This window comes from Perognathus longimembris, chromosome 3 (assembly GCF_023159225.1).
Source record: "Perognathus longimembris pacificus isolate PPM17 chromosome 3, ASM2315922v1, whole genome shotgun sequence".
Taxonomy (NCBI): domain Eukaryota; kingdom Metazoa; phylum Chordata; class Mammalia; order Rodentia; family Heteromyidae; genus Perognathus; species Perognathus longimembris.
The window spans coordinates 118,711,545-118,739,272 of NC_063163.1; the positions used below are offsets into that span (position 1 = coordinate 118,711,545).

The 27,728-nt window shown below is 57.1% G+C and overlaps 1 protein-coding gene across 1 annotated transcript in view; it reads left to right on the forward strand.

Annotated features, from left to right (window-relative positions):
- Positions 1 to 27,728, forward strand: part of Grik4 (glutamate ionotropic receptor kainate type subunit 4) — a 215,421-nt gene that overhangs the window by 99,245 nt on the left and 88,448 nt on the right. The window contains exons 4-7 of the mRNA XM_048344013.1: positions 4,387 to 4,484; positions 8,332 to 8,497; positions 16,438 to 16,616; positions 20,766 to 20,819. Of these exons, the coding sequence (XP_048199970.1) occupies positions 4,387 to 4,484; positions 8,332 to 8,497; positions 16,438 to 16,616; positions 20,766 to 20,819 (497 nt within the window). The remainder of the gene's footprint in view (positions 1 to 4,386; positions 4,485 to 8,331; positions 8,498 to 16,437; positions 16,617 to 20,765; positions 20,820 to 27,728) is intronic.

The following is a 27,728-nucleotide window of genomic DNA, read 5'->3' on the forward strand; positions in this document are numbered from 1 at the left end:
TAAACTATTTTAAACGTACAGTATTAATATCTGGGCTTCTTTATTAATGCATGAAGTTGCCAAGTCCAGAACAGAGTCTAATTGGTAGACTGATGTTGAAGTAGTCATGAATATAAATGGCATCTCAGGGTGTCTGCCGCTCTGTAGTGCGATGGAAAAGCACTCGTGAGTTCTGTTGCTGACGGCCATGGCTAGCGGTTGCTGTACCTACACTGGTTTATCGCCTATACTTGACACGGAGTTGGAATGTGTTATTTCAGCGAGCGTTAGAATAATGATCCCAGACGTGGACCTTTGGTCAGGGACCCCCTAGCTGAGGCACAGGAAACCCCTTGGCCCCAGGCGCAGGGAGGAAGATGGGGAGAAGATTGTAGGCGGATGGCACAGAGTTGGCAGCTGGGAGCAGAGAAGGAGCAGAGAGGAAGCGGAGCCCTTGGTTTTCACTCATCATCTGGAGAAAGGTTTCTATCATGGCATTATATTCCTTACAGTAAATTGTATAAAGAATACGTGCAAATTATTTTTAAAAAATGAAGAAATCAGGAAAAATATAGCCACTCTAGGTTCCTCCCGGCCGGGGCACTGCTGCAAACGTGGCAGTTAGTTGGCACTCCTGGGCAGTCTGTGGGTGAAGACCTGGTCCTGGGGTTGAGCTCGTGGCTGAGCAGTGGAGTCTTCACCCTGCTCTTCAGTTTTCGTTTCTGTAGAAGGACGGCAGTAGTAGAACCACTTTCATCAGGTTGTTTTCGGAATTAAATGTTTCCTGAGAGGGGCTTGGAAGGGGCCGGCATTAGTGTTCCATAAATGTTGGCTTTAATCGCTTCATTTTCCGTCCGTTCCTTAAGGCTTAATATTCCCTGTATTTGCCTCGCGGTAGCCCTCGTATAGATAGGCATATAATTTTATGTCTGGCTTCTTTCTCTTAATATCATTACATAAATATTTTTAAATGCTATTATAAACCGCGCGTGTGCATTTTTTAAAGACCGAAATAACATTCCGTGTGGGCATCTGACTCACACTTCTCCCTAGGATTACACAGTGAGTTTCTCTCCAGTTTGGGGTGGACCCCGGCACCGCTTTGGGCATAGCCTTCTGAGGTGAGCCCTCGCTCAGTGTGGAGCTCGCGTGGGGAGACGGGACCCGTGCTGGGCCGTAGAAGAACACGCGGGTTAGTGTTTAGGATTGCGCCTTTCCTCAGCTTGGAGAAGGGCTTGGAGATGGAGAATCCTGGAGACAGAGCGGCCCTGAGGAGACACAGGCGGCAAAAGGGAGCCAGCCAGGCGCCGGGAATGAACGTGGCAGAGGGGCGTGTCTGGGGACGGTCGGCTCGGATGGGGGCGCTCCGGCCCTGAGGACTGTGACGGGTGCCTCTGGCTTTGACCTTGGCGCGTGAAGGACAGCGGCGGGCTGCGCGCACACACGTGGAGGTTGACGGATCTCCAGATCTCCAGAGTGCGAATCCGGTGCTTCTGTGGAAGTCCCTGCGTGGGCCCAAGCGAGTTTCTCCCATCTAAGCCTCCATTTCCCCATCTGCAAAGTGGGGACTGAAAAAGTGAACCCTTATCATGGAAACGTAAGATGAAATTGGCTGTGAAGATGCATCACGGCCGCGGTGGAGTGGCGACAGGAAGCGCCGTGCAGCACGCGAGGCGTGATAAATCAGTCGCTCTGACTCTCACGGCGATCCTGCGGGAGAGAGATGCTCCTATAACCTAGCCGAGTTTCACAGGTGTGCAGGCGTGCAGGCCGGGAACGTCCTCAAGTCCTCACAGCGAGTCAGCATTAGCACGGACGCGTGGGCTCAGAGTGCCCGGCCTCGGAGCGTGCCACAGCCTGAAGACTGTGCTTGACGGCGGGAGGCCCTGCGGCCACGTCCAGCAGGTGGCCCGAACCCAATCACAGCCAGGACGCGGGTGGGAGTGCAGGATCTATTCCTGTGGGCAGGCCGGGGGGAGAGAGAGGCATGGTTCAAACCTGCACCTCGCAGCGGGGGAAGGAAGCGGTGGTCAGAGAGCTGGATGGGAGTCAGGGCTGGACTGGGTGACGAAACCCAGGACCGCGGAGCAATCAGTTCCTCAGATGCTCCAGAGAGAGAGAGAGGTGAGGAAATGGGAACAGGTCGCGGTGACCCTCGAGAAAGCGGATTCAGTAGAATGAGGTTGGCAGGGAGATGCCAGCTCCAGGGGGGAGGGGAGGAGCTGGGGGAAGGCATGCATAGCAGGGAGAGGTGCTGACAAGTCACATGGCCAGGGGTGTGGAGACGGGACTCGGGGGGCGTGCGGGGGGGGGGGGGTCCAGAGGCTGGAACCCCGAGGCTGGCTCTGGCCCTGACTTGGGTTTTACTGTCTGGCGCGATCAGGAGGGGCTGGGTGTCACCGGCTGGGTGTCGCTCACCTGGAAATAGCACCGCGGTAGCTCCTCCGATCACGGAGGCCACGGGGATGGCTGCCGCTGGTTCTGAGGCCACACGGCGGCGTCCCCCGGGGCGCCCCCCCCCTCAGCCCACAGCCCCTCCGTCAGCCAAGTGTGTGGGGAGCCTCAGGCAGAGGGAAGGCCGCTCGGGTCTGTCGCTCCTATGGTCGATTGCAGCGGTGGGATTGGAGCCCCAGCATCCATCTCACCTCGCCCTCTGCGCCCCGTTCAGGTGGCCGCTCGCTCGGTGGTGGGCAGAGGTGGGGACGATCACCGGGAGAGGGAGGACCGGGCTGCCGACGTGGCTTTGGGTCTCTCTCCACATGCACGCTCCGGGCCTGGGAAATGGCCGTGCCTGACACCTCACGTTGCCAGAGGCTGAGCTTCTGTCTTTGTAAGCCGGATGGATGTCACAGCACGCGAGAAGGGGCTTCGGTGTATATTCTGAAGGGTGGCCCCTCACTGCCAGTGCCGCACGCCTGCTTGCTCCCTCTGGGGCTTCCGCCTCTCGCTCCCACTTTTCTTTTCTCGACACTCTTTTCCTTTAGTTAGTACGGGGCCATGAACTCAGGGCTTGTGCACTGGCCCTTAGCCTTGCTCAGGATTGGCACTCCACTACTTGAGCCACAGCTTCATTTTGCTCCATTTTGTTGGTTAATTGCGGGTAAGAGTCTCAAAGACTTTCTTGCCTGGGCTGGCTTTGAACTGTGACCCTTAGATCTCAGCTTCCTGAGTAGCTAGGTGTAAGCCACCAGCACCTGACTCAACTCTATTGTTTTAAAGTATTCAATTTCTTTTCTCTTCTGCCCACCTGTTCCATCCATCCATCCACCCACCCACCCACCCATCCACCCATCCATCTATCCATCCACTCCACCCATCTGTCTATTCATCCATCCTTCCATGATCAGGAGCTAGCCTTACTTGTAGGAAACATTTCCCTAGATGCTGGGGAAATAACAGGTGTCTGTTTAGACACAACGGTGTCTCTCTGCTTGTGTGGAAGTGACCTGAAATCTAGTGAGGGGCGAACTCACACGGAAAAGCAAAGTAGATGCCGTGACTAAGCGTCTTCGAATAGAGGCACAAACCGGGGACCTTGGGGGCCCCAGGAGGGTCCATTCCACCCAAGGAGCCCAGGAGGATCTGAGGAGGATGGGCCTGGGAGGTGAGTGAGTGTCCAGCGCTGAGCCGGGAGGCGCACCCGCCCGGCAGAGAAAGAGCAAGGTGGCAGGCACGCCGGCCGGTCAGGACCATCCCCGATGTGTTTAGGGAGGGGCTGAGTCAGCACTGGGGCCAGGCTGGATTGTCAGAGGTTGCCCCATTGTGCCTCTTAGGCTTGATCCTCCTTCCCCATCTCCCGGTTGATCGACTGCCTTTTAACAGCTGCTGACCACATTCTTCGTGTCTGCCTGCATGATCTTGTCTCTTTGTGTCTCCTACTCGTCTGCCCGTCTCCCTCCCATTCGCTTCACTCTGAGGGTGCTAAGGGATCGGATACCAGGTGTCTGCTCTGACACTTGGGCCTCTGCACTGGCCTCATCTCTCCTCAGCCCTCGCATACACACACACACACACACACACACACACACACACACACACACACGCACGCACGCACGCCAGGAGGGGCACCTGTAGTCTCTTTCATTAGCTTTTGGAGATAGCCCAGACAATTTACACACCCTGTTGGCTGTGGCTGTATGTTGTCATAACCTGGGTCATTTTCTCATTTAATACTCTCCATAAACTCCAATAAAACTGTCCTTGAGTGCAGTAGCCCGGGAGGAGGAGAGAGCTGGGTTTGGGGGGCTTGGGGAAGGCTGGGGGAGGAGTTGGATGGAAGGAGAAGGGCTGCAGCGGCAGGCACAAGGATGAAAGAAAGAACTCAGGGCCCAAGCCCAGGCAGGCACAGGCCCCAGTCCAACCTGATTTGTATCTCCTTTCCTTTCCTGCCCCTGCCCATGGCTGCAGTGTGCCAGATCCTCCCCAAGGGGGTGGTCGCTGTCCTGGGACCGTCGTCCAGCCCAGCCTCCAGCTCCATCATCAGCAACATCTGTGGGGAGAAGGAGGTGAGTGCTGGGCCCCGGGTCAGGAGCCAGTGGGGGGACCTGAGGACAGGACGGGGCCTGCGAGAGGGTGGGGCGTGAGCCAGCGGGGATGTGAGGGCGGGGCCCGTGAGAGGGCGGGGCCTTAGTGGGGGGAACCTGAGGGCGGGGCCTGCGAGAGGGCGGGGCGTGAGCCAGCGGGGATGTGAGGGCGGGGCCGTGAGAGGGCGGGGCCTTAGTGGGGGGGAACCTGAGGGCGGGGCCTGCGAGAGGGCGGGGCGTGAGCCAGCGGGGATGTGAGGGCGGGGCCTTAGTGGGGGAACCTGAGGGCGTGGCCTATGAGAGGGCGGGGCCTGAGCCAGCAGTGGGGACCTGTGGGTGGGGCCTGCGAGAGGGAGGGGCCTGAGCCAGTGGGGACTGGTGGGCGTGGCCTGCGAGAGGGCGGGGCCTATGAGAGGGCGGGGCCTGCACCAGCGGGGACCTGTGGGCGTGGCCTGCGAGAGGGCGGTCCCTGCGTCAGCGGGGACCTGTGGGCGGGGCCTATGAGAGGGCGGGGCCTGAGCCAGCAGGACTTCCCAGTGGTCAGAATCTTAGGGTCCCTTGGGGTGCCTCCAGGAGGAGGGAGGCTGAGAGTGGGGTCCAGGAGAGGCTGAGAGGGGAAGCCAGCCCCGTCTCCGCGCCCCATGGGCGCTCTCTCGCGCTCTACTCAAGCTTGGGTCGTGGGGATTCCCATGGGGGAAGACGGTATCACTACATCTCTTTGTGAAAATAACGTCTGAGAGCTTCTGTCTTGGGGTGGGGGTTATTTTGCTTTCTTCCTCATCCGCTGCTTGTAGTGCTTGCAAGCTCTTCGAGACAGGACACTTGTCCTCAGCTCTGGCACCTGACTGGAGACTCTTTAGATGCCAACCATCGAGGCTTGCTCTTCTAGTTCTTGTTCATGAGGGAAATGCATGGTTAGGGGAAAGCGCCTGAGTAACTGTTCTGTCCTCTCTCCCCTGCCGTTCCCCCGGGGAACAAAGGCTCAGGTCTGGAGAGACCTCACCCCTTGCTGGCATCTTCCTAGCCCTCCCCCGGAGCCATCCGTCCTTCTGTGGGGGGCACGCGGCCCCCCGAGCCTAGTCTGTCCTGCAGGTCCTCTGACCAGGTCTTTATGGGGAAGGCAGAGCTTGGTGGGGCGGTGTGAGGTGGGCATGGGGGAAGGGCACCGTCTGGGCTCCCCCTTCCAGGAACTCTGAGGAGGGCTCAGTTCTTGAAAACAGAGGGGCGCCCCTGTCCAACAGGCTGGATGCCTCCTCAGCAAGCCCCCCTCCCCGGGCGAATGGTACAGCCGGGCTCGCCCGGGACTGAGCCCTGGGGCCCAACCCTCTGATGACCGGGGAGTTTGGCGAATCCCGGAGGCAGCTCGTTCACCCATCCGCCGCAGCGCTGGTCTTCTCCAAGTGAGACTGTGAAGCCCTTGGTCCCCCACTTTCTCTTTGTTGCCCTCCTTGTTTCTCCTCTCTGCCTCCTCCCCCTCCACACTCTCTTCCCCCATCCCTAACCACCTCTCCACGGTCCTCTAAAATGGGGTTCTGGTTGGTATTTTGGAGACGGAGTCTGAGCCCTCGATTCACCAGGTCTCACTGTCCTGGTCCCCGGGCCGCGGTGCCACAGACAGGCAGGTCACACAGGCCAGGGAGCGGCAGACAGTTTCCCCTGCACTCCTCGTCTGATCACGTCCCTTCCAGAGCAGTCTTTCTTCACTGTTCCGATTATGCATGTCTGTTAATATTTTATGAGGCTGAACTGCCTTACACGGATCCTCTGCTCCAGGGAAAAGCAATAGAGTTCTCACCACGGGATCCGGGCTTTAAATGCTGCTAACGTTCTCTGTGGCCCTGGTGAACTGTCGGCCTCCTGTCTACTGCTGTCCACTCCACCATACCTGGGGGGGCCACTTCCTGGGGGCACATTTGCAAAATTGCAAATCGGTTATAGATTGATCTTCCTCCAGAGTCCCTTGACAAGGAAGGGGCCCGGCCATCCCTGCCTGCCTCTCCAGCAGCCTTCAAGATGGCCCTGTGCTGGAGATGGCCACCAGCTCCCCTCCGCAATACATACACAGCTCCCGGGGCCTTGCGGGGACTCCCTGTATTGGGGGGGGGGGGGAGGAAAGAAAGAAGGTGTTGCCCAGGAATGCATTTCCTGCTCATTAGCCACTGAGCCAGCCCGTCCTCTGCACAGGGGATCTCATTTGGTCTTCCTGCGAGTCCCAGAAGCACCTGTGGTTGTCTCCAATTTAATGGGGTTTGGACAGGTTAATCAGCATGGCGCCCAAATCGCACCGCAGAGCAGAGCAGACCTCCGGCTGCCGACTCTCAAAGCCACGTGTCCTTCATCTTCCTGAAGGACTCTTCCCCAGTCTCTGGCCAGGATTCCGGGGCTCCAAGGTGGCAGGGAGCGTCTCCCAATGCCGGATGCCCATGGGCAGCTGCTGAGCTGCTGGAGGAGCCAGTAGGCCACACCGGGGGGGGGGGGGGGATGGAAGGGGGGAGGGCACCTCTGGTTAGGGATGTTCCCAGGTCCTCACCAGCCTGGCCCCTGCCAGCCTTGCCATCCACCGTGCCCTTTGTGGTCCTTTTCTCTCTAGGGGTACTGGGTGGAGTGGGTGTGGGGGGTTCAGAATGCACCAGGGAGAAGCCCCTGCCTGGCAGTGTCAGCCGCACGCCGGAGAGTCATCTTTCATAACGCGCCAGGCTCTCGTCAAATCTGTCCTCTGCAGTCTGCGCTGGAACAAAATAGAGCTGTGCTTTCTCTAGGGCACAAGGGCTAATCCTAGTTGAATTCAGTCATTTTCTCCTTGCCTTTTTTGTTAATCTTTCCTCCCCTCCCACCTCAATTTCAGAAGAGCTCTGGTTTCTCCCTGAAGTGTAAACGGATGAGGAAGTAGAACATTGCAGAGACCACCGTTCCATCTTCCCTGGCTCCTAAGCTGTGTGAGCCAGGCCAGGCACAGGACACCTCTTTAACCATCTCTGAATAATACATTTCAGAAGCCAGCCAAGCCACCATCAGGAGGTCCTTACTCCTGTCTACTTTCAGTCTCACTTGCTTTCACATCAGTGTGAACACGTGCTCAAGCTCAGCTCTGGGCACCAGGGATGGCAGTGGCAGAATAAAATAAAAGTGGATGACAGCTAACTTTCCTATTACCTACCAAGTGGCCTCCGCTGACAGTAAGGCTGCCATCACCGACTGTTAATATCACTTCCCTGGAGAAGAGGGGCAGAAGGCAGCGCAGTCCCCCCCAGAAATGTCAACAGTACGTGTGGAGGGAACCTGTCATATCTACTGAAACACCAGCACAGGTGTTTACTTTCCTGGCTCCAGCCAGAGGGTCCCGGGTGGTTCTCAGACTGAGGACTTCCTTCCCACCTCTGCCAGAAACCATCCCCACCCCTGCTTCTCCCCAGATTCACCCCAAGCCTTTGGGGAGCAAGGTTACCAACCTCTGGGTTGGGCTGGGCTGGGCTGAGGGGATCCTGTCTTTGTCCTAGAACAGTGTGTTCTTTCTCCTGCCATCTCTGCTCACTACAAACAAAATAGTGTAAGGATGGTGCTCTCAAGAGCAGTTTCTCTCACCATGGGGCGGCAGCTGGTACCTGCTGTACAAACGAAGACCTCTTTGTTTGCCTTTTCAAGCCACAGACTCGGTGCAAAGGGCTTCCTGCCCTGGCTCTCCTCCAGGCGCTGCCCTGTGCCTCCACCGGCCCAGGTCTGGGGCGTTCTGCACAGAACCTACCCCAGGCAGTCTGACTCCCCCTTGCTCTGGTCTTTCTCACTCATCCTGGGTCTTCTTTGCTGCCCCCTTTCTTGCTCCTCCCACCAGGTCCCTCATTTCAAAGTGGCCCCAGAAGAGTTCATCAAGTTCCAGTTCCAGAGGTTCACGACCCTGAACCTTCATCCCAGCAACACCGACATCAGCGTGGCGGTGGCTGGGGTCCTGAACTTCTTCAACTGCACCACCGCCTGCCTCATCTGTGCCAAAGCGGAATGTAAGTTTGTCCCAGCTGGCTCCACCCCGTACAGGCTGGCTCCGCCCTGCACAGGCTGGCCCCGCCCCACACAAGATGGCCCCGCCCCACACAGGCTGGCCCTGCCACACACAGGCTGGCTCCGCCCCACACAGGCTGGTCCCGCCCCACCCAGGCTGGCTCCGCCCCACACAGGCTGGCCCCGCCCCACACAGGCTGGCCCCGCCCCACACAGGCTGGCTCACCCCACACAGGCTGGCTCACCCCACACAGGCTGGCCCCGCCCCACACAGGCTGGCTCACCCCACACAGGCTGGCCCCGCCCCACACAGGCTGGCTCACCCACACAGGCTGGCTCACCCCACACAGGCTGGCCCCGCCCCACACAGGTTGGCCCCGCCCTGCACAGGCTGGCCCCGCCCCACACAGGCTGGCCCCGCCCCACACAGGCTAGCTCACCCCACACAGGCTGGTCCCGCCCCACACAGGCTGGCTCACCACACAGGCTGGCTCACCCCACACAGGCCGGCCCCGCCCCACACAGGCTGGTCCCGCCCCACATAGGCTGGCCCCGCCCACACAGGCTGGCTCTGCCCTGTGCAGACTGGCCACGCCCCCTACAGGCTGGCCCCACCCCACCTAGGCTGGCTCCACCCCCACAGGCTGGCCCCGCCCCACACAGGCTGGCTCCACCCACACAGGCTGGCCCCGCCCCACACAGGCTGGCTCCACCCCCACAGGCTGGCCCTGCTCATCTCCAGCTGGCTTTGACCCCTCTGGCTGGATCAGGGGTGTGATGACCAACAGGCACGGACACACACTTGAGCCTAGGTGTGTGTACACAGGCACACGCGTGTGTGCAGAGTGCATGGCACAGGGTGTCCTGTGCCTGGTCTCCCTGGGCATGGCCAGAATCGAAGGGAATCAGGTCATAGGAAAGACTGGCTGGCTGCCAGAGTATTTTTACATCTGCAAACTCAATTCCCACATTTTCAGCCTCATTGTTAAGGAGATACAAAGAGAGGGGCGGAGGGAGAGGGAAAACACCGAGCGGAATGCATTTGTACCTGATGGGCTACAGAGCTTCTCTCCCTGAGGAGCAGGCTTTGCTGATGGAACAAGGTCCAAGGCCAATTCCTGATAAGGCTTTTATTTATTTTTTTTTTCCAAATGCAAGGTTTGGGAAATGCAGTTTGCTGTGACTCTGGGACAATTCATGACATCAATTTAGTATTTATGAGATTGCGCTAATTTAAGGCAGCACCGCCCAGCGAACCTGGGCAGCCACATGCTCTCAGAGGCAGCTGAGTGCCGGCACAGGCTGCGAGCCCGTGGACCTGTGGGAAAACAAGCAGACAGTGAGTCTGTGCTCATGGGAGGAGGCGTGACCGCTTCGGCCAGGGGTCCATGCAAGGGGTTCAGAGAAGCTCAGTGAGCAGTCTCACCCTTTGATTCACAAAAGGGACCCAGGCCCCTATAACCTGTAGGCGGCAGAGCTGGGATTTGAACCCACACTCCCTGGATCCCAGTCCAATGCACTGTCGCCATTATACCACTGGTTCTCAAACCAAGTTCCTCTGCGAGATCTAAGCTGGCCAGTGTAGTTAGTTACCCCAAGCCACTTGTGGCCATTTCCCTTTCATTTTCAATTTATTCAAGTTGAATAAAAATTATGATTCAGTTCCTTGTTCTCACTGGTCAGATTTCAGGTGCTTGGTAGCCACCCCATATGGCTACCAGCTGAGCAGCCCAGGGGCATAGCCTGCCCAACAGCAGAAGTCGTGGCCAACATCGCTTATGAACAGAGACTTCTATAGCTTTGCCTTCTATCTCCCTCTCCTGGGGATTTGGGCCATTTGGGAAGCCATGTGGCTAAAACAACTATGTCCCCGATCCTGCAGTTAGGCGGATGCTGAATCCCCAAGGGATGCTACAGAAACATCCATAGGATGCTAGCGTGTGATGGAATGCAGGTGGAAAAGGGACATTGTGCCTGATGTCCTTCCATGTGTGACATCCTTGCACCGGAGAATGGCGAGCTGCTGCCACCAGTCCCCGCGGGGCTGCACTGAAATGGCCCACCTCATGGGGTCAGAGACGGAGGGTGTGGCTGTTAGAGTATGTCCAGATAAAGGCTGTCCTACTGTCTTCTCAGTGCTGAGAATAAGGTTTCACTAGCCCCACAGGAAGTTCTTCCTTGTGTCTAGCCGGCAGGCCCTTTGATGTGTAGGCTGAGCCGGTTTCCTCTGCTTCAGCTCTTCCTGGGCTTTGGGAAATCCTTTGCACAGATGTTTATTAACTATCTGCTGTGCACTGGAGCACGCTTTTCCAAGAGAAAGCTGGGCATCTCTTGACATTCAAACAGTTCCTTGCAGAGGGCAAACCGCCTACGCGATGTTTTCTGGTTTTATCTCCTCTTCCCCAGTCAGCAAGAGCTCAGGGAAGCATTGTGGTGCTCGGGTGAGGCTGCGGTCCAGCTCCAGCCAAGGCTCCGGGGTTCTCTGACTCACAGGCTGGGTCTCCACACCCCCCACACACACCTACAGCCCCCTATCGTTCCCGCGATCTGCACCAGCCAGGGGTGGGCTCTGCCTCGCATGGACAATGTCCTTCAAAGGTCAGAGGCGCCTCTGGGACGTTGTGTCTCCAGAGTCGCAGGATGGCTGAGCCCAGGCCAGCTCTGGGAGATGTTGAGGATGCCCAAGCACAAGACAGACCACCATCACGCCCCCGGGGAGCCTTGGCAGCCACACCAGGCCGCTGCTCAGGGAACTCGCCACTGAGCCTGCTCAGACTGCCCCCGCCCACAGGGCCGGGGAAGAGGGGGGGAAGAAGGGTGGGGCAGGGCGGAAGTTCAAGGGCAGACAAGATTAAAAACTGAATCAAAGGTTGGGGAAACGAGAGGCTGAGAGGAAACGCGTTCTGAACTTGGAAGGAGACACTGCCGTCTTCTTTATTAATGCGGGGCTCAGAGAATTAGGACCATGAATCGAATTCTATTTTCTAGCCATCAGAATTAGGTGAAATGGAGATCATTCCATGGAGAATCATGACACTTACTTTCCACCTCCCCAGCGTAGGTTTTTTAATAAGCAGGTTTTGGACCAAATAGAGGTATAGTCTGAATTTCATTATTTTTCTTTAATGAGGGAAAAAATCGGAAGATCTCCAAATGCCTTATTCTGATGAGTCTGGGAGAAGAGATGGGCTAAATGGCTCTGGCGTGGTCGCCTGGTCGTCTCCACGGAGCCCCCAGGTGCTGGCTGTTTGAGGGCTCATTTGTTGGGACCACGCCTCCCTCCCACCGAGTTGGCTGTTGGCAGCCTCGGGCGGGAGCCAAGTGTAACAAGCTGTATGTTCACCTGCCGTCTTTGTAGTTCAAATCTTTCATTTCGTTATTTATTGTGCTGGTACTGAGGCTTGAACTCAGGGCCTGGGTGTGGTCCCTGGCTTTTGTTTGTTTGTTTGTTTGTTTGTTGTTTTGCTCAAGGGTGGCACTCTACCACTTGAGCCACAGCACCACTTCCGGCTTTTTCTGTGTCTGTGGTGCTGAGGAATCGAATCCGGGGCTCCACGCATGCTAGGCAGGCACTCTACCGCTGAGCCACACTCCCAGGCCACTCCTAGCTTTTGGATGAGATTCACACAGACTTTCCTGCCTGGGTTGGCTTTGGGCCGTGATCCTCAGACCTCAGCCTCTTGAAGAGCTAGGAGTACAGATAGGAGCCACCAACAGCTGGCTTACTTTTACTTTTAGATGGTTGCTTTGGTGCTTCCTCATATTTTAAGACATCCTGTGGCTACAGGCCCTGTGTCCCTAGGTCTTTCTTGTGCCTGCGTGATCTTGGGAAAATGACCTCACCTCTCCTGGGGATCGGTTGTCCTGTCTATAAAACAGGATTAAAATTACTTACACACCCAGTCTGTCTGAAGGGTCTGAAGCACACTCGTCGGCAGAGTCCTTGGGATTTGGTGGGTGTCCTTTATCCTCTCCCGTTGAGTAAAACCTGACCATGACCTAGAGCCAAGACTCAGCTGAGTCCCCCACCATACTTGCGGGCATTGGCTGCTGTCCAGGGTGCTGAACAGGAGCAGACGTGAGCTACACACCCCCTTCTCCCCCAGATGAGGAGGAAGTATCCCCCAAATGGGCGGAGAGCGGGGGGGGGGGGGGAGGCCGGAGGGAGAGAGGCAGGATGGTAGAGCAAAGGCAAAACCACCTCCCAGTCCAACCAAGTTGCTCCATCACTTGGGAGCTGTGGAAGTTGAGCAGCTCCCTCCGCCTGCCTCTCTGAGCCTTTGTTGAGTGCTGTCTAAATTGGGCGGGAAGGTCGCTGGGCCGGGGACATGGAGAAAATTTAGTCGCTGTTGCTTTTGTCCCGTAGCCCTAGCTGAGGCACTGGAGCATGGGGCAGAAGTGGGTGGTGGGTACCTGGAACCCTGAGCGAGACGGGGCAATAGCCAGCCTTCCCCCTGCCACCCCCAGGAGGCACTGTGGGACCCCTTTTGGTCACAGAGATGTTAAATGAACCATGAGCCTGTTGCACAGTGAGTATCGACTGTGTGCTGAACACAGTGATGAGATTCTTGTTTGGTTTGGTTTTTTGCCAGTCCTGGGGCTTGAACTCAGGGCCTGAGCACTGTCCCTGGCTTCTTTTTTTTTTTTCTCAAGGCTAGCACTCTGCCACGTGAGCCACAGCACCACTTCCAGCTTTTTCTTTGTATGTGGTGCTGAGGAATCGAACCCAGGGCTTTGTGCATGCAAGGCAAGTGCTCTACCGCTAAGCCACATTCCCAGCCCATGATGAGATTCTTATACGATCTCACTTAAGTCTCTGTTCCTGAGTTAAATTCCGAATCTCTCTCTCTCTCACACACATACACACACGCGTGCACACACACACACACACACTTCTCATTTAAACCATTCTAACGCTTGATAATCACCCAAGATGGGTTCTGTTGTCACTCTCATAAGCAGGAAGAAAGGAGAGGTCCGGTCTGCTTCCCAGGTCGTGTGGTTCCCGCCCTCCATGGCTGCCTTCTCCTCCACCCCCCCCCGCCCCCCCTTTTCACCCCGGTGCCCACCGCGTTCCTCCATCTGCGGCCTCCCACAGGACCCGAAAGCCCTGCCCTCCTGGGAGAGCCAGCCTTTTCCAGGGCCAAAGCCCCACACGGAGGGACTCAGCGAACAGACAGAAGAGGCTGGGCAGAAATAGACGTGTTCTATATTTTGACGCCAGGGTCTTGTGCTGCGTCCCCCGCAGGCCCATCACTTCGGTATTTGTGTCCTTGTCCTGTGGCTGTGTCTGACCCTGCCTAGGCTTCTCACGGCCTCCCTGGGCTCCTTCCTGCCTTCCCGTTCCAGAAGCCAGCCTCCTCCTGCCTCCCAGAACAGCTGGCCTGCTGGGCCTCTCATCGATCCATCCTGAGCGAGACTAATAGGCTCCCTAGGTCCTCCTCAGACTCTGACTTGGCAGGCAGACCTGCCGAAGACAGGGCTGGGGGAGGGGGGAGGGGGAGGGAGGCAAGGCAGCAAGCGAGCAAATCCTGACTCCTCTGGCAGCACCTGCCTTTGCTAAGATCTCTGTGGTTTCATGACACAGAGGTGAGGGGAATGACAATTGGAAAGTATCAAACTCCACTGTTCAATTCTGAGTATCCTTTTCTTGTTTTCGTGTTGATGGTGGTGGCGGCGACACTGAACTCAGGGCTGTCGGGCAGCTGCTCGTCCACTTGAGCCATGCCCCCAGCCCTTCTTAGCTGTAGGTTTTGTTTTAATAGTCTCATATTTTTGCCCAAGGCTAGCCTCGGACTGTGAGAATCCTACCTATGCTTCTTCTGTATCTTGGCTTATGGGCCTGCACCGCCATTCCTAGCTTATCGGTTGGGATGGGGCTTGCTAACTTTTTTCTGTAGCTGGCTTCCAACCTTGATCATCCTGCTATTCCCCCCTTCCTCTCCCCCCCCCCCACATGGTGGGGAAGGCTGCCTCCCCTACCTGGCCCTGGGAGCTTGGCGTGGTAAGTTCTGGAGGAGAGGCACAGAGCACTCAAGTTTTAGTTCCCAGCATGACTTAGGATTTCATGGCGTTTTCTTGCTCTGATAAAATGGAGCGTGGAAGAGGCCAGGAGACCGCTCAAGGTCCCGAGCCAGGTGATTTGAATCCAGGTCTTCCGGAGCTGAGGTGGCAGGAAGCTCTCCATGGCACCAGTGCCACGGCGGAGGAAGTCTCTGCGCCAGCCCGCGGGGCCCTGGCCGGGACGAGGACAAAGGCCACTCCATCGCGTGACCCGCACAGCACGCTGTTTGTTCCCCAAATGTTCGTACAGGAAGAGAGCTTCCCCCCTCCTCCCCACACAGCCCCAGCTCCCGGAAAGCCTTCCCCAGGGGGGACAGGAAGACCAGTGACCAGTGTCTTGCCTCCATCAGAGAAGGAACCCAGGCTCAAACCCCGCTCCATCTCCTTTAAAACAACAACAACACACCAGGCCCATGTCCCTAGACCTGCCCAGGCACCATCTGTGCTGTCACCTGCTTTTTTTTCCTTCCAGGAGGTCAATTGGTCTCGTGGGAGGAGAGAAAACGGGGCTTCAGGTCCCCGCCGTGGCCACGTGGACAGGCCACGGACGGATGCCCCTCGGTACCACCCCTCCACGACCCGAGTGTGCTTGCAGCGATCGCAACCATTTTGACACTGAAGGGTCAGCTGGGTTCAGGAAGACTTGAGGGTTCTAGTGGAGAGACCCCCACATTGAAAGTCTACAGCCTGCGAGGACCCCCTCAGCCCAGGGATTCCCCCCACCCCCCCCCCCCACCCCCGACTGGTGGAAAACTAGCCCTTCCCTTGACATCCACAGCAAGGACGGCGCGCAGCGCGCCTCCCGGCCTCCCGGCCTCCTCCTCGGAACTCTGGGGATTTTAATATTTTAGAGGATTGTTGTAAGGACTTACACGAGATAAGCCATGTAAAAATTTTAGCATATTAGCTGGAACATAATAAGGTGTGATAAACGTTACTCCTGTCATTGCTTAGGGAACAAATGCCGACAGATTTTTTTTTCCCCCACTGGAATGGAGACCGCTGGCTGGGAAGGCGGCCTCCCCGCCCCCGCCTGCCCTCCCCCGCCGGCCTCCGCAGGGACGGAGCAGAGTGAAGACTCTGTGGTCTCAGCCACCGGTGTTTTGGGTGCCCTCCTCCCTCCAGAGCCCCCCGGAAGCGCACGGAGAGAGGGGACGAGGAGGGGAAAGGAGAATTCTGGGCGCGCGTGCTCGTCTTTCCCATTGGGTCCTGGGCCTGGAGTCTGGCCTGCAGCAATTGAGCCCCGCGTCCGCGTCCCCTCTTTCGGGATCTGTTAGACCTCGTCTTAGTGCAGCCAGCCAGAAGGTTCTGAGGACTTCACAGGCTTTCTGTTGTCTGGGCCTCGGGGTTCTCAGGGAAGTTTGTCCCCCAATTCCAGAATGAAAACAAAGGCTTTCTAGAGCCTGCTGTGCTGGCACCGCGCTAGGAGCTGGGGTGAAACCGCTCAGGCCACGGACCCACGAAAAGGTCCTGGAAATGGGGGAAGGGAGCCCTGACTTGGTTGTCTCTGAACCCAAGTCACCGTACAAGGTGCTTTGCAGGGAGGAGTGGGGGCTCTTACTTCACCCAGCATCCTCAAAGGAGCCGCTTTAAAGGATATCCCAAGGGCATCTCAAGGTCACTGGAGAGACGCTGGGAGCTAAGGTGCATTCCTTTATTTTAGGCAGGAGAAGTGGCACCCCAAAGCCACCCAAGAGCCACCCAAGCTGCTCAGATGGGGGCGCAGCCCCTGGCTGCCGCCACGTCCCTGCACCCCATCACCGGCTCCCCTTCCCTCGCCGCTCTGTCTTAGTTGGAGTCACGGGTGTGGTCTTGCTCGTGCCCAGGGGTCCCTGGGAGGCAGGGGCGCAGCTCCCAAGGGGCCTCTCTCTCCTCCCAGGCCTTCTGAACCTGGAGAAGCTGCTCCGCCAGTTCCTCATCTCCAAGGACACGCTGTCGGTCCGCATGCTGGATGACTCCCGGGACCCCACGCCGCTCCTCAAGGAGATCCGCGACGACAAGACGGCCACCATCATCATCCACGCCAACGCCTCCATGTCCCACACCATCCTCCTGAAGGTGAGGGCGGGCGCAGGGACTCCATCCCTCCACCCTCTCCCTCTCCCGCCTCCAGTGTCCTGAGCCAGGGCTGCCCTGTTTAGCCCCAGGTTAGACTTGAACCCTGACCAACCTCGGCTTCCATTCCAAAGCTCAGTTCTTGGAAGGCAAAAAGGATGATGGCGCTGCCTAGAAGTCTGATCGGGCAGACCCAATCCCGGCAGGGCCGGAGGCGGAAAGTCTCGGGGTCTTGTGGGGCCGGGGGCTGCGGCAGAGGCTGCTGAGACAGGAGTAGCTCCGTTTTCCCACCAGCAGCCAAGTCACACGGGTGTGTGTGTGGCTTCGCGTCAGCCCTGACACCCTGTCCAACCCTTTCCAAATCGCTGTCTTCCGTCACCACCTGTGGCGTCCCTCCCGTGGGGACACAGGTCAGTGTGCTGTCTTCATCCTGCAGAGACACGGAGGCTCTAGGGGATCTGCAGTCTGGCACTGGGCAGAGCAGAGCAGGGTCCCCCGGGTTCTGGCAGCGTGGGGGGAGGGGGCGGGCAGCAGGGCGGGGTGGGGGCGGGGGGGGGGGGCTGATGGCCAGGCTCAGCATGGTCTCAGAGAGCAGGCCCTCCATTCTGGGCTCTTCTCTCCCGCCCCTCGGCTGCCCCCACCCCAACCTTGCTAATGCCATTTTAATTGCACATTTACACACACCCAGCCACCTTCCACCAGGGAGCCAGGCTACTCCTCGGTAGACACTCCGGTGATCCCCCCCACCCTGCCTCCCTCCTTCTTCCCTTCCCTCCCTCTCTCCTGGGCTGGATTTTTTTTTCCTTTGCCTGCGAGTTAATAAGATTTGAATGAGTTCTCTCAGTCCTGAGGGCTGTCCCTGCAGCCTGTTGCTATAGTAATTTTCCACCGCACCAAAGCCACGTCTGTCTGCGCGTGTGCCCAGCCCTTCCTCCTCTTCCCTGCTCTCCAAAGCACGTTCCCCTCCACGTTCCCTCCATCACATCTGGTGCTGCCATCCGAGAGAAGGCCTTCAGGATAGAATGCCCCCCACCCCACCTCCGGGTTTCGCAGGAAGTGAGGGGGGGTCCCTAGGGAAAGGGGGACCCGGCCGGGGGCTTCGGGTTCGCATGTAAATGGCCACAGAAGGTGGTAGAGAGAGCCGGCCTGTACAGCCCCTCGCTGGGCGTCTTTGGGGAGGTGGGGGCCCCCCTTTTGGCCCAAGAATACTCCCCAGCTCCGCGCATGTGAGGCGTTGCCCTTTCCCTGGCAATGTGAGCAGCTCATTGCCAACGTGAAAAAAAAAAAAAAAAACGCACCAAGAAGAAAATGGAAACCATTTTTCTCACCCCCCTCAAGCACTGTTAACTTTGCATGTCTCTGCTTCCTGCCCCAAACACATTTCCCCCCCCCAATGATTATGACACCCGGTAAACTTTTCTGGAAACCATTTTATTTTGCACTTAATTTTATGCCCTGTATGCATTATCTCCATGCCATTAAATACTTCTCTACAAATAGTTTAATGGCAGTATCATCTCCCTTTACATCGCTGTCCCATAATTTATGTAACTGGCCCTTTAGGATTAGAGAAACAAGCTGTTTCTAATCTCTTCCTACAATAAATAATGCCGATCGCACGTCTTTGTGCATAAATCTTTATGCTCATTCACGCCTGTTTCTCCAGCATAAATTTCTAGAAGTGAAATCCCAACTTAGAGGTGTGCATTTCAAGGATTATTTTTTTCTTCGGATGATACGCCAGATTGCCTCTTAGAAATCTGGGACAGTTTACACCTGCAGCCACCAACACATAGGAAGTTTATTGTGCCTTCACTGAGAGGGGGAATTTCCAGTAACAATGTTCTTGTGAGCTAGGTCCCTGGTAGCTCACACTTACAATCCTAACTACTCAGAAGACTGGAATCTGCAGGATGGAAGGTCAACACTAGCCTAGGCAAAACAAAAAAAGTCTGAGAGATTTCATCTCCAAAGTAACCGGCCAAAAGCCCGACTGGAGGCGTGGTTCCAGTGGTAGTGGACCAGCTGGGCAATGGGGAGGCCTTGAGTTCACCTCCTCCCACAAATCCTCCCTCTAGATGTTTTCTTTCAGGAAAGAAGAGGGGGGTAGAATCTGAGAGGGTAAATCTGCCTATAACACTTGTTTTTCACTTCCTTCTCGGTCAATCTGCCTGTAACAAATCCTCATGAGCACACGGCTCTGCTGGGTGCCGGTGGCCATCTTTCCCGAGCCCCCTGAGGCCCCGGGCTCTCCCTACCGCTCGGCAGCCCCAGCGATGAGTGAACGGAGAGACTGTTGGTTCTGTTCCCTCCTGACACCCCAGTGGCAGGCAGTGCCTCTGGCCAGCCTGGCCTCTTCCCGCCTGAGCTCCGCGTTCCTCCCTCCAGGGGTCCACGGGGCCCGGTGGAGGGCGGGCAGTGCGGAGAGCCGCTCGGTGCGGGCTCTCGGCAGCCCTCCGCAGCCTCTTGATTCTGGGAGGATTTGCGCAGTAATCCCCTGCTTTATTGAGCGGCTCTTCCGGCGACGGACTTCATGTTTACCCAGAGTTCAAGTCTTCAGAACCAAGCATCTCTTGTCGCTGAGCTCTAGGACAGCACATTTTACAAAATGGGCTTTTAACGGTGCCCCAGGCCTCTCCGGCGGTGGCTCCCGCGGACCCCGGCCGCGTGAGCTGCGGCGGGGTGCGGGAGGAGGGGGGCATCCTGCCCCGGGGCAGGCCCTGGAAGGATGGCGCGAGGAGGCCTCACTCCGGAGGCCTTGGGTGTCTGTGTCCCGCGGGCGTTGTGCCCCTGTGCACTTCAGCTTGCCGCTGAGACCCTGGGGATGGAACCCCGGGCCGCGCAGGCAGCCTGCCGGGGCTCCCGTCACAGTGCTCCGCGAGCGTCTCCAGTTCCCTGGGAGACAGACACTGTGTCAGAGGAAAATGCAATCAGCCCCGGTCTTGTTCCTCTCCCATCTAGTGCAACAGTCATGACAAGGATGCTGTCCCAGCAGCCCCCGGGGGCTGCAGGAGATATTCTGAAAATCTAACCGACTGTCAGGAGAGATGAGAGCCCCGGAAAGGGCCATGCTCATTATTTACCTGATCTCCTTGTCAGTTTCTGTCATACCTGTCACACTCAAAGCCAGGCGTGCTGACAGGGAAGGTTGGTTAGGGGTATTTACGACAGGTGCAGAGATCAGGCAAGAGGAAGGCGGTTCTGAAGCTGTAGTCTCCTCCTATGGAGGGGCGCCATGCTGCCAGGCTGTGATCAAGGATGAGACCTGCCACAGGTAGCTTCCTCCTTCCAGCACCTTCCAGCAAGGAAGGAGCAGATTTTGCAAAGGATGCCCTTGTTTCCTACATGACTGCGGGTGTTGATGTTTCTCTTGGGTCTCCATTTGCATCCTGATGGGGTCAGAGTTCATTTCTACATTGCCTATAACCTGCAGATTCTTAGCACGCGCGCGCACACACACACACACACACACACACACACACACACGGCCTCTGAGAGGATCGTTTGTGCAGCTTTGTTGGCATTGTGGTCCTGGAGGGAGAGGATGGTTGGTGGAAAGTCCTGCAATACGGCTGCCTGGCTTTGGTGCGATCTCTCCCGTGCACGCTCCATGTGATCCCAGAGAGTCTCGGAGACTCGTCCTGTTCTCCTGGCGTCCCGTCCATTTCCTTTGCTGTAATTGGAGATGGAGAATAATAACAGTCCCTCCCCCATGCAGAATGCTTTATGGTGCCTGGCACCGACTGAACAGTGGGTAAATGTTGGCTGTTGCTATTGTTAATGATTGTGGAGATAATTATCCTAGTTCTGTTTTATTATTTGCTTCATTTCCCTTAAAGTCATTCCGGTTCCCATAATATCCAGTTCTGTTCCAGGAAGTGTGTTGAATCCAAGCGTGGCAGCCACTGTGAGGGTCACGAGGAGGAGGGAAAGGGGCCGTGGGGGGGAGGCCCTGCTCTGGAGACTGACGTTGCTTGGTCTGATCTCGAGATCAAGGGCAACCTGAGAAGCAGTGTGGGTGTTCCGCTCTACCTGGTCCGGAAGGATGGCTGCTCAGACAAAGTGGCCGGTGCCGGGAGTCTTTGTTGCTCGTTTGCTTCCGGTGAGGGAGCTTCTGGTTTCTTTTCTAAGCCCCTTCTCTGTGCTTTGCAGGCGGCTGAACTGGGAATGGTGTCGGCCTACTACACGTACATCTTCACCAATCTGGTAAGGCGTTTCCACAGTCCCCTGCTTGGCATAAAGTGTTGTCGGGGTCTGGGTTAGCAGATCACGACGGGCTGAGGCCCCGGAGATGGGAGGTGGGTGGGGAAATAGAGGTAAAGGAGCCGAGGCCGCGTAGAGAGTCGGCGTCCTGGACTCGCGTTGGCGTACGATCTTACGGAGAGTCTCATCTCAACGTTGCTTAGCCTTGGGAGCCGGAGCACGCCAACCCCTCCGGCCCCTCCATTGAGACGCCAGGAGCTGTGTATCCCTGGGTCCTTTGGGTGGCAGGGCGGTAGCGGAGCCTCCTTGCCTAGTCCCGGTGCTGCCTGAGGTCTGACCTCCCCGTCGCCAGCGCCCGGCCTAACCCGGTCACAGCGGGGACACCGAGTCGTAGGTGGTAGAGCCGGACGTTCCTCTGAGGCCATCTCAGCCCTGATTTTACAGACGAGAAAGCTGGGATGGGCCCAGGTTTTCTTCAGTCAGGTCTAAGGGCGGGTGCGGCCGGGTGTGGCCAGGTGCCCGGAGCCGTGGGGGGAGGGGATGGGAATGGTCAGGCCCCCCGTGGCTGCGGCGGCGGCGGTTCAGAAGTCAGGCGACTCCATGGACGTGGAACGGTTTTGAAATGCAGAAGGCTTTGTGACACACAGAGATGGTTAGTCGGGGCAGGACGCGCCTCCGGAAGCAAGGTGTCATTTGTCTATTCTGGAGCGATGGCGGGATCGCAAAAGGTCGCCCATCTCCCTGAAATCTGTCGCAGCCTCGCCGCAGGTTCCCAGATCTCAGTGCTTTGCAAACGGGCGTAGACTATTGCGATGCACCACAGACCTTGGCATTAGGCAGGTAAGACTTAAGATTCTGGTTTCCGTAGCTCCTGGCTGTGTGATTCCTGCCAGGTCCTTCGTGTCCCCGAGCCTCGATGCCCTTTCATGTAAGTAGACGCTAATAGGAGAGAAATTAGCTCATGATTCATGTTTAATAGAAGGTCCTTTCTTCCCCTTTTGCTTCCTGTAAGTTAGAAATAATGAGTGATACACATTTTGCTGCTCTGTATGTGATACCCTTTAAAAAATGACTCCTACAATGCTGCTTTCTAGAGACTAACCAGAATCAGGCGGTTCTGTTCTCGCGCACGGATAGGTCTGGCATTGCAGGGTTTGTTTGTGTTGGTGATCACTGAACATCTGGCCAGGCCCCCCCATGTGTCCAGCCCATGCAGGCATTCAGATTGCCCAGGTTCCTTAGTTCACCCGTAGCGGATGGATCGGGCCACCGGCTGTGGCTTCGCTTGCGTGATTGCCCGTCACAAGCGCTGAGCCGCGCTGACTCACCACGGATCCCGCTTTCAGCCCGATGTGGAAGCACAGTGTGGCCCTGTCGACGTGTGGACCCGCGGGGCGAGGGGCCATGGCGGCCCTGAGCCGCGGGGGACACGGGGGACGGAGCCCAGGAGTGGGGGCTCGCGCTTGGTTATGGGGTCATCAACCCGCTTCTAGCCACAGCCCCTGGGCCGGGAGCGCCCTCATCGTGCGCGTGCGCAGGACCGTTAGCGACGCACCGGGAGCGTCCCGCCTCCCCCTTCAAGGCGGTCTCTGGTCTCTGCCCTCCTGCTGGCCTCTGGGTTTGGCCGGGAGAAACGGCTCCGCCAGATTGATGAAGTCTTGAGGGAGGACATGAAGAATTTAGCGCCCTGGGGCAAAACTCCTTCAGCCACAGGGACAGCAGAAACGGCGGGCGCTGTCTGAAGAGGTGAAGGAGAAAGCTCAATTTGAGCTAATAAATCTGGAGGGATTACCCAGCTACTAATAAAGCCAGGGAGAGTTGCAATCACTGCCTAATAGAAAAGATAAAAGCACCTTAATCTATTTTGTTGGAGGATACAGATAGGCAGCAAGCCAAAGGCGGGAGCTGGTCGCCTTGGTGCGGACAAGTGTGCAGATTTAAGGGTAAAGGTCAAAGAGTCATGGGGTGTTGAGGGAAAGTCACAAATCACTGGGCACTGGGACCAGGAGGGTGGCGGGCTGCCTGTGGATTGCAGGAGGCCTGGGTAGCGACATGCCACCACCACCAACAGCACCACCCCCACCACCATTGATACCCCAGATCACCCACCCACCCCAGATCACTACCATCCCCGCTGCTGCTACCACAACGTCATCACTACCAATCACCACCACCACCAACAACAACAACACTATCACCATCACCACCACCACCACCATCCCCACTGCTGCTACCACAACGTCATCACTACCAATCACTACCAATCACCACCACCACCACCACCACCAATACTATCACCATCACCACCACCACCACCATCCCCGCTGCTGCTACCACAACGCCATCACTACCAATCACCACCAACAAAAACAACACTATCACCATCACCACCACCACTACCATTCCCACTGCTGCTACCACGTCATCACTACCAATCACCACTACCACCAACACCAACACTATCACCATCACCACCACCACTACCATTCCCACTGCTGCTACCACGACATCACTACCAATCACCACCAACAACAACACTATCACCATCACCACCACCACTACCATTCCCACTGCTGCTACCACGACGTCATCACTACCAATCACCACTACCACCAACACCACCAAACACTATCACCATCACCACCACCACTACCATTCCCACTGCTGCTACCATGACGTCATCACTACCAATCACCACTACCACCACCAACACTCACCATCACCACCACCACTACCATTCCCACTGCTGCTACCACAACGTCATCACTACCAATCACTACTACCACCATCGCCACTACCACCACCACCACCATTCCCACTGCTGCTACCACAACGTCATCACTACCAAACACCACCACCACCACCATTATCACCACCACCACCATTATCACCACTACTACCACCATCGCCACTACCACCACCATTATCACTACCGCTACTACTACCACTATCGCCACTACCCCCATCACCACCACCCCAGACCACCATCACCACTACCATTCCCATTGCTGCTACCACAGCGTCATCACTACCAATCACCAACAACACTATCACCATCACCACCAACACTACCATTCCCACTGCTGCTACCACAACATCATCACTACCAATCACCACCAACACTACCAACACTGCCACCATCACCACCACCACCACCACCACTACCAACATCACTATCACCTCAACATCACCATCACCACCACCACCACCATTATCACCACCTCCACCACACCATTATCAACACCACCACCATCATCACCACCACCACCATCATCACCCACCACGCCAAGGTCCTGGATTGAGGGGGAAGCCACTACCCTAGCTTCAAGCTCTGGCCCTCCACGCACACCATTAACACCCTCACAGCCAGAGTGGGTATTTCTGGAACACCTTCTCCCGTACCAGGCTCTGCCACAAGTTCACCTAGGCTATGTTCTGGTGTGAGCCTCGCAGCCGCTCTGGCAGAGGAGCCATCGCTGTTTCCGAGGGAAGCGAGCTGACGTCCGTAAGGCCTCCGTCTCGCACTCCAGGCAAGGAGCCGGGGCGTGGACACAGGCAGCTCGCTCTGACGGTCTACGCCATCTTCTTGCTGGGCTTCCGTTCTTCATCTGCAGGTTGAGTGCTGCACTCGGGGCTCTCTGAAAGCCTTCCCGCCCTTGGGCTAGCTTTGTCTTCCCTCTGATTAGGGGCATGCCAGTGCCCAAGTTCCAAGGGCTGGGACTCTTTCCCAGGGATGGGGGAGTGGCCGCTGGCCGGAGGTCCACGTGGGCCACGGAAGAGCCTTCCGTTCCCCGGGCAGCCTCATCCATCGTTCAGATGCTGTGTAAATGTCACCTCCCCAGGAGAGGCGTCCCCGATAGGCCTGCTGTCACGCCGCCACACAGCACCCTGGGCTCTGTATTCTGTAGCATTCACCTCCAGGGAGGATTCTTTCCGTCGGACCCCTCCCTCAGACCCTTGAGATTCGTAGAGGTAAGACCACCAAGCGTGCCGTGTCCATCACTGCCACCCCTGGGGCCTACTAGAGCATAGTAGATGCTCAGTAAATATGTATTGCGGAAATGACTAGAACATTGCGTCGCGTGGCAGTGTGGCAGCACGGGTGGGCTGGGCAGATGGGATAACGCCGCTCGTGACAGCAAACAGGAACCCAGCTCATCTAGACAACGCTCTCCAACTCAAAGGAGCCCAGCCGGGGAGCCCTGGGCCGGTCTCCCCCTTCCCACGGGTCGACTCTCAGTCTCCCATGCCCTTCTTCCCATTCTGGCCTGGATAGATGTGGAGTGTAGAGTCTATAGAGCCACACAGGCTGCGTCAGCCAGGATCTGAGTGTGGGAGTCCCCGAAGCCAGAGGCCCCGGTCAGCACGAGGAGGGACCATGCAGGTGGAGGGGAAGAAGAACTCAAGGCAGCGAGGCGCTTTGTGCTGAGAGTCTCCGTCACGGAGCGGGGTCCTCTCCTGGCTGTGCCCCGACCCCCCCAGTCTGGGCCGAGCGTCATGCAGAACCCTTCCTGGAGGCTTTAAAGACCATGGGGTGGTGAGCCCCGCCCATCCCCATGGATAGGTGCGCACGGTGGTCCAGTGACCCTCATGGCGGTGTTACGCCGGTCTGCTAACACCCGGGCAGGACCGGCGTCCGGGGAACTTGGGCTCTAACCCGGGCCTTGCTGTGCAGATGTGCAAGTGTCGAGTCTTGAATTAGAACGATGTCGCCTTCTAATCCTCAGTTGATTGCTAGTAAACACACATTTTCTTTCCTTTCTTCCACTTCCCATCCCAAGGCCTCGGTTTTCTGATTCCAAGCCTCTAGCTTCCCAAAACACCAAGCGCACCATCAGAAACATTTCAAAATTAGTCCTTCATTTACTTGAACCAGAGTTCTTGGGGCATGTGCACCTTTCCCATATTGTCCATGCTTTCACTAACGATGAAACAAGACACTCAGAGACCCACACGCGCACGCGCGCGCACACACACACGCGCACACACGCACACACACGCACACAGATCTAGCCAGTGGCTATGGACCACATCAGTCAGACAACTTTCTAGTAGCAGAACAATTGATTCCACAGTGTAGTTTACGATAAAACTATTAAGAAGCATACCCACATATTTCAGCTTTATTTTTATCCCGTAGGAGGCCCACTCAGTCTACCACAATATGCTTTGGGGAATAAATACGCTTTTAGTGCAACAAGGAGTAGAGTAATGAAGGGAACGCCCGCCCCACCTTGTGTGTCGGTCTGAGCCCTTCGGGTCCTGCCTCCACCTAATGTGAATCACAACAGGTGACAATCCTGAGGTGACAGATGCGGCCTCTGGTGTAGAACTGCGACTCCGGCACTGTGCTCCCCAGAGCTGCGGTACTCCCCAGAACTGCGGTGCTCAGAGCTGCATGCTCGCACCCCTCTCCCCTGAGATGCGTTTTGTCAACTGGGTGCTTGGAAAATGGGGGTGCGCTGGGAACAAGCGGGCAGGCAGACGAGAAGGAGGTTGGGGAGGTGTTGACTGAGCTGTGTATTTTGCACTCGTGAGAAATCCCTTGGCCTGAGTTACAGGATGAGGAAAACGACTCGCCAGCCGTGACGAAGCAACCTCCCTGTGGGAAATGCCGAAATCGAGTCCAGTCCGTCAGCAAATGTCGCCTGGGTGCCTGCTGGGTGGTGGGGGACACAGGCCCGGCCTGGTGGGGGGGCCCAGAGGGTCTCTGCCTGGCGACGCAGGGTGCCCAGGGCTTCTGGCAGGCCTTGGGGGAAGGCTCTTTGTGAAGGGATGGACTAGAGGCTAGAATGCCAGTGTGCCTGTCATGGCTGGAGCCAGGGATGGGAAGGAGAGAGGCAGGGCCAGAGCCCCAACCAGGAAGGCTCCGGTCAGATGGCCACCCGTCCTCTGTGTGCTTGGCGGACATCTTCAGCTGTGGATTTGCCCTTGTCCGCGACCCTGGGAGTTCTCACTCAGACCTGGGGAAGGAAGAACTCCCTCCCGTAGGCGGAGCGCTGTGGAGGAGCTGTTGTAGCCCTTGCGAGCTAGAGGACGTAAGGCCAGCGCTACCCAGCCCGTAGGTGTCAAAGGAGGAGGTTTACACCCGCCGCAGCCGTAGGCCACCTGGGCCAACACCCCCTCCACCTGCCTTGCTGCTTACTCAACGGAGGGCCACTCAAGACTTCCTGTCTGGGTACACTGCTGGGCCAGGGGACCCAGAAAGGGAGTGACCAGTGGTGTTGACTGTCCCCGAAGACCCCTCTCAGGCCTGCAGAGCCACGCAAGTCAGGAAGGCCTAGGGCAGAGGCCAGGGAAGGGCCAGTTATCCGACCAGCCCTGTGGTGGCGTTGGACCAACGTGTGACGGCCAGGAGTCGTCCCCCATGGCTCCTGGGGCCAAGTTTGAGATAGTTGATTACTGCCCATTTAGTGGAAGTCGGAACTTCCTTCTTATTATCATCTTCCCTGGTGTGCAGCGTGTGTGCACGCGCACTCCTGGGCCTGCGTGTGTCGGTGATGAAATGCGCTGGCCGTACGCGGGCAATAAATCAAATTGAGCTAGGAACCAGGCTCTGGGGACTGCGCTGGCTTGATGTCTCTGGCAACATAATGGAAACGTCCCCTCTGCCCAGGCCGTCCGTCTGATGGAGCTTCGGGGAAGAGGGAGGCGGCCTTGACCCCGTCACGGAGTCGTTAAAGATTCAGAAGTCCCATTAATTCACCCAGACACGCCAGAGCCTTTCCTCCGTCTCCTGATTCAGGCAGTTTCACAATTGTCCCCGATCAAGAGAATCCTTTTGTAAAAACGGACGCATTTCCACGGTGGTTGCCCCCGGGGGCCAGCACCTGTAACTCAAGATCTTTAATCTTCAAAATAATCCTAGCAGGTAATCTCGGTTCTGCAGAGTAGCAGAGGGGGAGTTCAGAG